The sequence below is a fragment of the Pelodiscus sinensis genome, chromosome 2, assembly GCF_049634645.1.
Source record: "Pelodiscus sinensis isolate JC-2024 chromosome 2, ASM4963464v1, whole genome shotgun sequence".
NCBI classification, from domain to species: domain Eukaryota; kingdom Metazoa; phylum Chordata; order Testudines; family Trionychidae; genus Pelodiscus; species Pelodiscus sinensis.
Window position 1 is genome coordinate 219,540,436 of NC_134712.1, and position 13,761 is coordinate 219,554,196.

Sequence of the window (13,761 nt, forward strand, 5' to 3'; positions counted from 1 at the left end):
GTAGGCCTTGATTGAAAAACTGTATGGTAGACAGGAAACAGGCAATACCTTATACTCTGTAGCTATTTTGTTTATCAGCAATTCTTTTATATTTCAGCATCTTATCCATTTTGCAGAATTCCTCAAGGATTTTCCTTCCCCCTTGAGTTTATGTTGACCTACTATATCAGGGTACATCTAGCCTGGCATTTTTTTCATTCCGGAAAACCTCTTCCACGTCCAGGAAACACATTTGCTCTTCTGCTTTTTTTTGTAGAAGAGCAAACATGCTCTTTTGGGGAGCCCTGTATACCTCGTTCTCAACAGGACCAATTGACGGAAAAGCTTCTTCTGGAAAAGCAAACAGAAGAAGATACGTAAATTGCTCTTTCGAAAAAAGGCGCTATGTAATACAAACTGTGCTTTTTCGAAAGAGAGCATCAAGATTGCCTAAGCACTCTCTTTCAAAAAAGCGTCTTGTGTTTTCGAAAGTACTGGCTGTAGTCTAGGCGCTCTTTTACGAAAGAGGCTTTTTCTAAACTATCTTTCGAAAAAGCCTCTTTCAAAAGAGGCTTGCAGTCTAGCTGTAGCCATGTGTCATGCAGAACAAAAACATTTTCAATGACATAATTGTGAAATAATTTAACTGTTTAATTCTGAAAATATTATAATGGGACATGCTTCTGAAATAAAATTCCAAGTTGATCCCATTTTTCAAATCATGTAATTTTTTGTTAAATATATTTCAAAGTTTCTCCAGTCAGCTCTTCTGTATAATTCTTGCATTTGGAGCTCGACATTTCATTATTTCTGGACAGGTAAATCTGATTTGGGGCTTTAATTCATGAGCACACAAATACCTACAGATACCTACTCACCTTTAATTGAAATTACAACTTCTCTCATCCTTCCAAGTATATAAGGAAGTATAACTATGCAGATTAATTGTTGATTCAAAATTCTTCTGGCATATATGCAGATCTATAATGACCTAAGTAGGGCTGTCTCTAGACTGTATCCCTTTTCCGTAAAAGGGTTGCAAATTAGACATATCGCAATTGCAAATGAAGCGGGGATTTAAATTGCAAATGAAGCGTCGACGGAGGCATGTAGTTTAGACGTACCCTATGTGATAAACTAGGTCAATCTTAACCAGATGTATCATGCTGACTTGGCCTAGCTTAGTTCATAATACAGCTATAATGCCTTATCTTGTAGATAAGATTTTTATCTTCACTCCGTTTTTAACCTCTGTATGTCTGATACATGTTAGTTTATCTATCTATCTATCTATCTATCTATCTATCTATCTATCTATCTATCTATCTATCTATCTATCTATCTATCTATCTATCTATCTATCTAAAGATAAAACCTAAGTATCACAAAACCTGTTTGCTATTCTCTGTTCCACCACTGCTTTGCCAAGTATGTTTTCGTGAATTAAACATTCATTTTTGAAGGAGAGGGAACAGCTTTGAACTCTTACTCTGTTTGCTCCCTGATATCTTCACTAGAGAGTTGATTGACCTGACAATGTCTGTCAAACTAACATAAATCCAGAAAAACTGTATTGACCTGTGGTTACCCTGTTGCCTGTACTTCTGTGGAAGGAAACTTTGGACTTAGGAGCAAAGTTTACACTAGGAGTTTGTGTTATTTTAAAGAGCCACATGTGACCGGATATTTCCTTATTTAGAGCCTAGAGCTTTCCCCTGATCTATCAGCCTTTTGAAACTGAGGAGGACCTGCCACCTAGCTTGTTTGAGAAGGATTGTATTGACAGCAACTAATTACGGCTCATCTCTTGATGGAAAGGAGTTAAGCATTTGTGATGATTCTCTCCATGTTGTTGGTTTTTCTCTCCCTCATTCACAGTGCTTTGCAGCTACTGGGTAAGTCCCCGTTTTGTCTCTGCTATAAAACTGGATATGAAAGTGCTTCTCTTTTTCATGCTTTTCCTTTGGTGATCTGGTGCAATCTGATTATTTCACATTTCTTATTAATTCTAATTTGAGAGGTTTAAAGAAATGGGATAAAGATCCTTATCCAGATGTGTTAGACTTTTGTCAGAAGGTGTATATCTACAGAAGCAGCAGAAGAGTAGAAGTAACAGCAGATGGAGACGCACTTACATATAGTATTAAAGATGCTTGTGTGAGCTGATTTAATCAGCAATATATGTCTATTTTAAAAAGCAAACTACTGTATTGGAGCTGTACCTTCTTCCACTTTTGATGAGTTTGTAAAAGATATGATGTGACTAGCAAATGAATAATTGGTTATGGAGTGGAGATAAGAGATTGTTGTTAGAAATATATAAGCTTGAATGTAAGAAAGTATCGAGGATGTAGGTAAAAACTGGTTGTTGGCATTAGCACTGGGCAGAGTTATGTTGTTTGTGGCTATTTAACTCAGAATAAGAACTGCTGGACTAGATCATGGTAGAGCGTACATTGATGGGAACAGGATGCAACCAGCCTTCCCCTGTCTTTCAGTGAAAGGATCACACAACACAACTGCTAAGTAAAGCTACCGCTCCCTGTTAGCACTGCAAAAAACATTAGCCATCCAAAAGAGGACTTAAGTGAGCATAGAGCCTGGTCTTCACTCTGTTCTTCATCAGCCACTAGAATCCATTTGAAAGGATTGCACAGCTGCAGCTGAAGTGGGAACTTTACTGGTATCCCACAAGGAACTATTCTTATTATACTTATTATTAGTACTAACTTGCACTTAGAGGCACTAACTGGCACTGGGGCCACTAGGTTAAGCACTTCTTTATAAATACAGTAGCAGCTGTACTCAGCATTGTTCAGGACTTTAACTGAAGTAATTTTTTTAAATACATGAAAAATTTACATGCTTGATTTCAATTAGAAAAATTAGAGAAAATGAGTGTTCAGGGGATGAAAATGGTGGGCAGGCTGAGAATTGAACCCAAGTCCTCTGATATCAGTCCAGTGCCTGAGTAACAATATTACCTTTTTTCATGGTGGCTCAGGGAGTTCCAGATTCTTCTCCAACATGTCTTCAACTCTGTGCATCACAAAGCTGTGATGTTACAACACAAATTCTAGCCCTTAGGAGTGGGCGTCACAGGGAGCTATGAGTGCTCTGGTTCTCTGAAAATGAGTCTAATTCTATTTAGATACTTAAATATTGATTTAGAACCTTAAATTTGGACATCCAAGTTTGGTATATTTAGAGATAGTATGGAATAATTCCCTTTCCATCTTAAACTGTACCTAATAAAGTATTTGGAATCAATACATGTCTATAAAATTCTGTTTGATAAGATATTCTGTAATCCTACTAAAACTGTAACATGGGCTGGAGACAACTTCACTGCGCCCTGGGCAATACGGGGAGGGGATTGGCTCTGGGCCTCCTGGAATGAGCAGGAACTTCGGTGCAAGGAGTGTGGCCTCAGGTGGAAGAGATGGAGCTAGAGGCTAGCCTCCCCTAGCCAGCCCTCAATTCTACCCTGGTCTCCAGCAACGATTTCAAGGGCCTGGAGCTCCATCAACAATTTCAATGGCTGCTGCCACAAAAGAGGCAGCTAGGAGCCCTGGGTGCTTTTAAATCTCTGGGCCCTGGGACAATTGTTGGCAGCCCTGATTGCAGCATGGAATTGTGGGTAATGGATTGTTTAAAATTACTGATCAGAAGCAGAACTGAAGCAGTCCTGGGCCTACATATGAAAGAGGTTTTTTTAACTTAAAAATTCCATAAAAGATAGAGTTGCTTGACTTAGAAAAGTTAATGTAGCAAGATATATGTAATATTGCACTAGGTGAGTCGGCTATTGGCCCCTTTGCAGCCTCCATCATTAATTTTTTATTATCTTTTAACCATTTAATCAAGTTTTTCTTCTTAGTATCCACTGGGACAAATGAGGCAAGCGTCTCCTGGCACTCACCACCCATGCATATACATTGACAACAAATGAAAAAGAAGGATTCCTGTTTATGTGAACTGTGATGTTGCTTAACGATACTTTTACATACTGTGTTTTGTTATTGTAGTTGGAATTTGCCTATCATCTGACTGTATTTGTTACATTTAGGGAGGTCAAGAGAGTAAAAAATTAATTGCAATTAATTACACTGTTAATAATAGAATATCATTTACTTCAATAATTTTTGATATTTTCTACATTTTCAAATATATTGATTTTAATTACAACACAGAGTAAAAGAGTACATTGCACATTTTATTTTTGGTTACAAATATTTACACTATAAAAAATAAAATAAATAGAATTTTTCAGTTTACCTAATACAAAAACTGTAGTAAATTCTCTTTATCATGAAAGTTTAACTTACAAAAGAAGAAAAATGTATTAAAAGTAGCTGCTTTCAAAAATAAAACAATCGAAAACTTTAGAGTCACCAAGTCTACTCAATCCTGTTTTCTGTTCAGTCAATTGCTCAAAGAAACATGTTTGTTTATATTTGAAGAAGATAATATGCCCACTTCTTATTTACCATGTCACCTGAAAGTAAAAACAGGCATTTGTGTGGCAGACAACCTCCAAAGATTCACATGTCCCTTCAGTCTTCAACCATCATTCCAGAAGATTCCATGCTGATGACAGGTTCTGTTTGATAATCATCCAAAGCAGGGAGGACTGATACATGTTCATATTCATCATCTGAGTCAAAGGACACCAGCAGAAGGTTGATTTTTTTCAATAGTTCTGGTTCTGTTGTTTCCACGTTAGGGTGTTACTCTTTTAAGACCTCTTAAAGCATGCTCCACGCCTCATGCCTCTCAGATTTTGGAAGACATTTGAGATTCTTAAATCTTTGGTCCAGTACTTTAGTTATCCTTAGATATCTCACATTGGTACCTCCTTTGCATTTTGTCAAATCTTCAGGGAAAGTATTCTTAAAGTGAAAATGTGCTAGGTCATCATCTGAATCTGCTATAACATGAAATATATGGCAGATTGCAGGTAAAACAGAGCAGGAGACATATAATTCCCCTCCAAGCAGTTCAGTCACAAATTTAATTAATACATTATTTTTAATGGGTGTCATCAGCATGGAAGCATCTTCTGGAATGGTGAACAAAGCATGAAGGGAAATACAAATGTTAAGTATATCTGGCATGTCAAATGCATGACGTTGCAAGGTCATACAAAAGTCCCCTGTGAATGCTTGTTCTCACTTTTTGTTGACATTGTAAATAAGAAGTGGGCAGTGGAACAAGAAGTAGGACTGAGTGGTCTTCTAGGTGCTAAAGTTTTCCTTTGTGTGTTTTCTTTATGTAACAAAAAATCTGTATTTGTAAGTTACACTTTCATGATAAAAAGACTGCACTACAGTACTTCGAGTGAACTGAAAAATATTGTTTCATATATGGTTTCTTTTGTCTATCATTTTTACTGTACAAATTTTTGTTATAAAAATAATAACATAAAGTGAGTAATGTATACTTTTCATTCTATGTTGTAATTGAAATCAATATATTTGAAAAGGTAGAAAAATATCCAAAACCAGTACATTTCAATTGGTATTCTATTGTTTAACAATGCGATTCAAATGCAATACATTTATTATTTTTTTAAATCAAGCCTGATTTATTTGAGTTAATCACATGAGTTAACTGTGATCAGTCAACAGTACTTGTATTAGATTCTTACTTTGTGCTAGTGATAGGGCGTAGGAAATTGTGCAGGATAACATGCTACTGTTTTTGTATACGATGTAGTTGTAGACATATCAATGTCAGGATATTAGAGAGACAAGGTGGGTGAGATCATGTCTTTTGTTGGACCCTTTCTACTGGTGGGAGATACAGGCTTTTGATCCATACCAAGGTCTTCTTTAGGTCTGGAAAAAGTACAGCAAAATGCAAAGGGGAACAGATTGTTCAGCATAAGTAATTAGCACATATGGTAAGGAACCATTCAAGGCAGAATTAATGCCTCTGCAGTCATAGGACAAAAAGAGAGGGTTGGTGAGTTACAGAGTGTTGTAATCAGCCCTAAATCCAATTGCTCTGTTCAGACTACGATTGCTAGTGTCTCGCAGAGTTATGAATTTAAGGTCCCAGTTGTTTTTAAGAAGTTCTGTACAGGTTTCCTTTGAAGATGAGGCCTGATAAATCAGACATAGAGTGATTGCTTTGTGAAAAGTGTTCACCCTAGGTGATAGGATAGTTTTGTTTTTTATCATTTTCCTGGGTGAGTTCATTCAAGAGTGCCATAATTGTCTGGTTTCACCCACCTAGTTGTTATCGGGGCATTTAGTGCATCCAGAAATGTTTCTTGGAAGAAGTGTGTTTTGGAACAAAGTTAAAGGAAAAAAGAAAGTTTCATTACAATTATTGCCTTGTTAAAATGTGATATAAAATAAATGGTTACATTTCTTGTTAGCTTGATTGTCTCCCTGTGTTATATATTCACAATTCACATCTGATTTATTTTTTTGACTACTTACTTACTAGGGCACCTGAAGATACTGCCTCCATCACTATGTGGGACTTGAACCCACAACCATTTGCCATGGATAAAAGGCTCATCCTTGATTCAACAAAACAACACCTCACACCTACTTACTGCTTTCCCCTCACACTTTCTTGAACCCAAACACATTAAGTATTCACATTTTGTTTTGCAGATAATGAAATATTTTTAATCTATAATGAAGACCTCAAGCACTGTGTGCAAGCTCACAGTTCTAGATCTGTCACAACTGCCTCTTGCAACCAGGACACTGAGTCACAAAAATTCAGGTGGGTGTCTGACCACCAGCTGATGAGTGTAGCATTACGGCTATGTTTGGGAGTGCCTTCAAAGAAAGACCAGGTGATGGTTACTCTGTATCCTTGTAATAAAACAAGTGAACTCCAACAGTGGGAATGCAGAAATGAGACCCTTCTTGCAATCAAAGGAGAAGATTTTTTTTTTAACTCTGGCAGCAGAGAAAAAGGAAATATGATGCTACAGAAGGAACCAAGTGTGACGAGTAAGTGGAAGATCTATGGAGCCATGGATGATTTGTGTTCTCAGGGCTATGAAGGTAAAGTCTGAAATTTAAACTCTTTATTCTCCTGAACTAACTTTTGAGTCTGTGTCAGAGTACCTAGATTTATATTCATCTAATCATAGAATGAGCCATGCTCAGTTCTCGTATGAGACTCTGGTAGAGCATGACTTGCCTTATGCATTCCAGCCCTGCAAACACACTCTTCACTTTACACACACGTCATATCCTGATATGATTTGTTCAGCACCTTCAAGGAAACAAACCTCTAATACTTGTTGTCTTATTTGTAAAATTAAAATGGAATTATATTATTTCTAATTATTAAATGTAACTATAGCTATTCAACTGCTATGTATATTAGGTTGGAAATTAGGAAAAACCTCCTAATAGTCTGGGTGGCTAAACACTAAAATAAATTGCCTAGGGAGGTTGTGGAATCTCAATCACTGGAGATATTTAAGAGCAGATTGGATAGGCATCTATAAGGGATAATATAGATGGTGCTTGGTCCTGCCGTGAGGTCAGGGGACTGGGCTTGATGATCTCTCGAGATCCCTTCTTGTTCTAGTATTCTATTATTCTATATGTGCAGATAAATTACATTGTACTTACTGGATAAGAGGCACAAATTTATCTCTACTTACTTCACACTTCAACTTTAATTAACTGGTTAATTAAATCATTAATATCAGAAAAGAAAATCAATTCTATATACAACTCCATATGCTGTAAGTGACTTTAGAAGATGAAAAGTCCTTTTAATGGTGAATTGAAAATATATTTAGTTAAAATGTACAATTACTAAAAATGAAGCTATAAGAGGAATGTAATTTCTTCCATTCAAAAAACTTATCATGGAATTAATTTAGTGAAAATAACTAGCTGCATGCACCAGCTCATGAGCATGAATTCTGAAGGTTCAGTTTCCAGCTGTAACTGCTAACTATAACGCTGAACAAATGTATAAGGGCAGGTCTATACTATGTTGATCTAAGCTATGCAATTTGAGTCACATTAAAAGTGTACCTCAAGTCAACCTACCTTAGATTTACTTTCTGTATAATCCACACCATGCTAGGTCAACAGGGAAAACTCTCCTATCAACTCATTCACCTCACTTTGTTCTACTGGAGCACTGGTGTTGACATTCAAGCAATTGGCAGTTGAATGACTGGGTCTTCACTAGACCCACTAAATCTATCCCTGGTAGATTGATCACCACAGCATCAATCCACTCAGTAGTGGAGATGAGCCTTAAGTCACACATGCTCCAGTGCTTCCTTTTCTATCTTTTGCTGCTCTGAGAGTACCAGTGGCCCACCAGTGACCCTTCATGCAGTGCCCTCCTGCATGTGATACAGAGGATTAGAGAGGAGGGTACCTCAAATGTCCTTAGTGTTATACTACACTATTTCTATACTGAATTTTATCATTTTGTATCCTCAGATTTATTTACACTGCTAGGAAATGCCAATGGGGCACCCTGCGTCTTCCCTTTCAAGCTGAGTGGCAAATGGTATGCTGAGTGTACAGATGCTGCAAGGTCAGATGGCTGGCTTTGGTGTGCAACAACAGCAGACTTTGACACAGACCAATTGTATGGATTTTGCCCATTAAAATGTAAGTTCTGAATGTTGACATAAAAGCATGTAGTTAGGAACTAGACTGTTGAAATATCACTTACGGTGTTGTGTTCATAAGGCAAAAACTTGAACTGATATATTTTACCTCATCTTCTGTCTTCACCTTATAAAAGTTTTTACAGGGCAATATCTAAATTTTAATACAGTATAAGGCAGCCAAAAAATGTTACCCACGTACATCTATATTAATAGAAAAGAAGCTCTGGCGATTTCCATATGGCAACCAGTGCCTTGGTCAGTGTTATCAAATGCAGAGCTTTGATCGCCATCTCTAGGCAATTCTAATCCTACTACAATCAGTGTAAAGCCACTAGTGAATCAGGGAGCCATTATCAGCTGCCTAAAGAGCTACTTGCCTCTGCACCTCTCACAGTCCCTTATGTTGGAGTTACAGGTAGTGTGATGTAGGATTTGGCTGTGCTAGGTATCTATAGTCTTCTGTGTTGTGCAAAGAGAAGAGAATGGAACCACAGAATCTGTCCCAGTGTGAGTAAGGGTGTAGAATCAGGCCATTAAAATCTTCCTAGAGAGTCGCATATGCAGTTAAGTATCAGAGGGGTAGCCATGTTGGTCTGAATCTGCAAAAGCGGCAAGGAGTCCTGCGGCACCTTATAGACTAACTGAAGTGTAGGAGCATAAGCTTTCGTGGGCAAAGACCCACTTCATCAGATGCATGCATGAAAGCTTATGCTCCTACACTTCAGTTAGTCTATAAGGTGCCACAGGACTCCTCGCCGCATATGCAGTTAGTAGCCATAAGTGGGGTCAGGAAGGAATTTTCCCACAGGTCAGATTGTGATCAGTGGATACAGGTCATACACCAGATTATCTGAGTATATCTCACTTAATCATTCCCATTACACAGGTCTCTAGCACTCAGTCCTCTTTATTCTCAGCCTGTAGTGCATACTAGACTAGTCTCCTATGAAATGCAATACTTTGATTTAATATCAGTTAATTTAATATCAGCTTAGTGTGTGGGTGCTGCATGCTGTGATTTACAGGAGGTCAGACTAGATGATTTAATGGTCCCTTCTGGACTTAAAATCGATGACTCTGAGACCCTATTAAAATGGATACACTTGAGGTCAGAGTGAAGGTCTCACTAAGAAGTTTAACTCTCAATTTCCAGAAGATAATATAAATGCAATCTCAACCTTAATATTGCATCAGTGTTGCCATTTGCTGTTAATTTCCTTGCTTTTTCAGAAAAGAAGTCAAAGGCCAGATTCACCAGTGTGCTCTGACTGTATCGTGCCTCTCCTGTGATGAAAAGCAACTGTGAATCTGCCTTAATTAGCCAATGAAGATGTTTGTAATTGTAGTTCAGCCAGCCATAGCGCTGAAACTAGAGATAAAACTAGAAATATATAACTCATTCCTGAGGGCACAATGACTGTTGAGTCAACTCTAATCTTTCCTAGACTTGTCTGATGCCATCTCCCAAATACAGTGTCATGGGAAGGTGCACAGAGATACCCCAGAGATGTGCTTTATAATTGTGTAGATAAGAACATAAGAATGTCCATTCTGGGTCAGACCAATAGTCCATCCAGGCCAGAATCCTGTCTGCCAACAGTGGCCAATACTAAATGCCCCAGAGGAAGGGAACACAACAGGTAATCCTCACGTAATCTCTCCCCTGTCACCCACTCCAGAGAAACAGAGGTTAGGAACACCATTCCTACCCATCCTGGCTAATAGCCATCGATGAACCTAACCTCCGTGAATCTATCTAGCTCTTTCTTGAACCCTGTTAAAGTCCTAACCTTCACTACATTCTGTGGCAAGGAGTTCCACATGTTGACTGTGTGCTGAGTGAAAAAAAAAACTTTCTTTTGTTTGTTTTAAACCTGCTGCCTATTAATTTTATTTGGTGACCCCTAGTTCTTATATTGTGGGAATAAATAAATAACTTTTCCTTATTCATTTTTTCCGTACCAGTCATGGTTTTAAAGACCTCTATCATATCCCCCCTTACTCTCTTATTTTCTAAGATGAAAAGTCCAAGTCTTTTTAATCTCTCTTCAGACAAGACCTGTTCCAAACCCCTAATAATTTTTGTTGCTCTTTTCTGAACCTTTTCTAATGCCAATATGTGTTTTTTGAGATGAGGCAACCACATCTGTACCAGTATTCAAGATGTGGGCATACTATTGTTTTATATAGAGGCAATAAGATATTTTCTGTTTTATTCTCTATTCCTTTTTTAATGATCCTTTGGACATAAACCACAAATTCTCACCTACCCCTCTACTGCTTACTATGGAAACGTGCGAAATCTGTTATGATTGCGGCCTTCTAGTATCATGGAGAAAAAAAACAGGATTTTCCACCATTGCCTTTCTTTCTTTCTTTCTTTCTTTCTTTCTTTCTTTCTTTCTTTCTTTCTTTCTTTCTTTCTTTCTTTCTTTCTTTCTTTCTTTCTTTCTTTCTTTCTAGTTTGATGTTTGAGCTATGAAACTGACTAGAATCCCGTTTTTAAGCAAAGGAATCTGTTTTCTCTGTTGGAACAGTGTGGTTTTACAAGTACACTTAGTTAAATGGTATTATTTATTTTATATGCATTGAGTAAAATGAACAGCAACATTGTATCTCATTTCTCTCATGCAGCTAATGAAACTAGCAGATTCTGGACTACGGACCCCTTGACAGGCATTCACTACCAGATAAACTTCCAATCAGCTCTAACATGGCACCAAGCACGGAAGAGCTGCCAGCAACAGAACGCAGAATTATTAAGTATTACAGAGATACATGAGCAAATGTATCTAAGAGGTAATTTATGAAAGCAATCCTGAGTGAAAACATGAGTTTATTTTTTTTTATGTTGGATCACTAACTTTTGAGTGGTTTAATCATACATAGTAATTATTGAGATCATTGACTATTGGCATTGTGCTAATCCATAGGAAAAAAACCTAAACACAGAAACTTGTTTTTTAAACAAAATGTGGAACTTCCATACAAATAACTTATGAAGAATTGATTCTGTTCCCTTTAAAGTAAATAGAAAATTGACTTAGGTGGGAGTTGGATTAACCTCAAAGGAAAGTATTTTACGAAAATGTCTTTAGCATGATAACACAGAAGGAAGACCTTTTCGGTGCATAGTACAATGGATACTGACCTTATAGTATAGGAAAATCAACTGTTCCACCTATAGAAATTCCAACACAGACAACATTGTAAGAATTTCCTTTTTTATAAAGCACGTATCTGGATTAACCCTGTTTGTAACTCACATAAATATTGTGCACATATGTAGAGGTTCTGTCCGAATGAGCCTTTGAATCATTTTGTATCAAAACTTAATGTGAATTTAGTGATACAAATATTATTTTCAGTACTTAATACCTTTCATTTCCAAAGTTTATTGCAGACATTAAATACTGTGGTTAATGACAGCAACTTCAAATAAAATAATGTGTAACTTGTATTTTTGTCATCCTCTGATCATCTATGACCAAAAACTAAATTGTTACTAAATTAACACTTATATTTTAAATAGTATATTTTAATAACAATATAGTGTATTTTCTACGAGTAAACACAAAAAACATGTTGGCTTTCAGAAACCACTATAAGCAGAAAGCTAATAGCCTCTTGGAAATATTGCGGCTGTAAAATATTTTACAACAGAGGTATGATAATTATTTTCATTTCTTTGGTTTCTTAGATTTGATTGGCAAGATGAGGTCTGCTCTCTGGATTGGACTTAACAGTCTGAATTTCAACAGTGGATGGCAATGGAGTGGTGGCAGCCCTTTTAGATATCTAAACTGGGCTCCAGGTAGGGGTAATTTTTAGAATGTTTTTTAGGATGAAAATTTGCAGCTAGAATGTTGAATGGGATCTCAGTCACAATCTTGCACTATCCCACAAAAATGCACTAAACTATATGATTAGAACTTTGCTGAAGCTGAGTTCCACTTTACAGATCCAACAGTAGAGGGGGGTTTAAAATACATAATCTGAAAATAATAAAACAGAAATAATAATCTTAAAGAAACCAAGTTCATTAGGAAAGAAAGGAAAAATCCTGTATCTCAAGTAAAATGTAATAAAATCCTATTTAGCTTCTGTCCAGGTAACAGCTGGATTATATAAGGCATTTATTTTATGTTAATTGAGACAGCTGTCATTCCCTTTGTGTCCCCTTAAAACTCACAATCTCAGTTTGATTGTGTCTCCAAGTGTTAGCTCTCAGTGGCAGAGGGCTTCATTTTTAACACAATTTCTTTTGCTTCAATATAAAAAAAACCAATGAAATGCAGAGTCCCTAATCAATACATGTGAAAAGTATAAATATTCTAGCTGAAGTTACCCGGTGTTACTTGGGAAACAGGAGGAACAAAATGAAGAAAAACAGTAGTCCATTATCTTTTTTTGAATGGTAGAAAAGTTGCACTGATTTCTATAGAGATTACAATATAGTTCTGCATCATTCCTAGGGTGGGGGGAGGTTACATGCGGGAAGGGCACCCTAGCTTGCTCTCGGGACTGCAGGTGCCACGGAGGACAGAGCAGGTGCTCGAGCCATTGTGCATGTGGGGGTCGGGGCACTGTGTGCTGGCACGGGAACAGGGGGAAAGGGTTGCTTATGTAACCTCGCGGGCGGGAGGGGGTAAGTCCTGGATGGTGCTGGGGGCTGCAGGCAGCGGGCACGGGACCTAGTGTGGGAGGGGTGGCTGAAACAAAAGCAATTCTTTCAGCCTTCCTTCATAGGTCATGTTCTCTAGACCTTTAATCATTCTCCTTGCTCTTCTCTGGACCCTCTCCAATTTCTGCACATCTTTCTTGAAATGCGGTGCCCAGAACTGGACACATTACTCCAACTGAGGCCTAACTAGGGCATAGTAGAGCTGAAGAATGACTTCTCATGTCTTGCTCACAACACACCTGTTAATGCATCCCAGAATCATATTTGCTTTTTTTGCAACAGCATCACACTGTTGACTCATATTCATCTTGTGGTCCACTATAACCCCTAGATCCCTTTCTGCCATATTCCTTCCTAGACAGTCACTTCTCATTCTGTATGTGTGAAACTGATTGTTCCTTCCTAAGTGGAGCACTTTACATTTGTCTTTATTAAACTTCATCCTGTTTACCTCAGACCATTTCTCTAATTTGTCCAG

General features: G+C 37.5%; 1 protein-coding gene across 1 annotated transcript in view; it reads left to right on the forward strand.

Annotated features, from left to right (window-relative positions):
- Nucleotides 1–1,666: 1,666 nt before the first annotated feature.
- LOC102456945 (macrophage mannose receptor 1) overlaps nt 1,667–13,761 on the forward strand; it is a 50,826-nt gene continuing 38,731 nt past the window's right edge. The window contains exons 1-5 of the mRNA XM_075922477.1: nt 1,667–1,874; nt 6,609–7,010; nt 8,424–8,597; nt 11,234–11,398; nt 12,300–12,413. Coding sequence (XP_075778592.1) covers nt 1,814–1,874; nt 6,609–7,010; nt 8,424–8,597; nt 11,234–11,398; nt 12,300–12,413 — 916 coding nt within the window. The 5' untranslated portion in view covers nt 1,667–1,813. The remainder of the gene's footprint in view (nt 1,875–6,608; nt 7,011–8,423; nt 8,598–11,233; nt 11,399–12,299; nt 12,414–13,761) is intronic.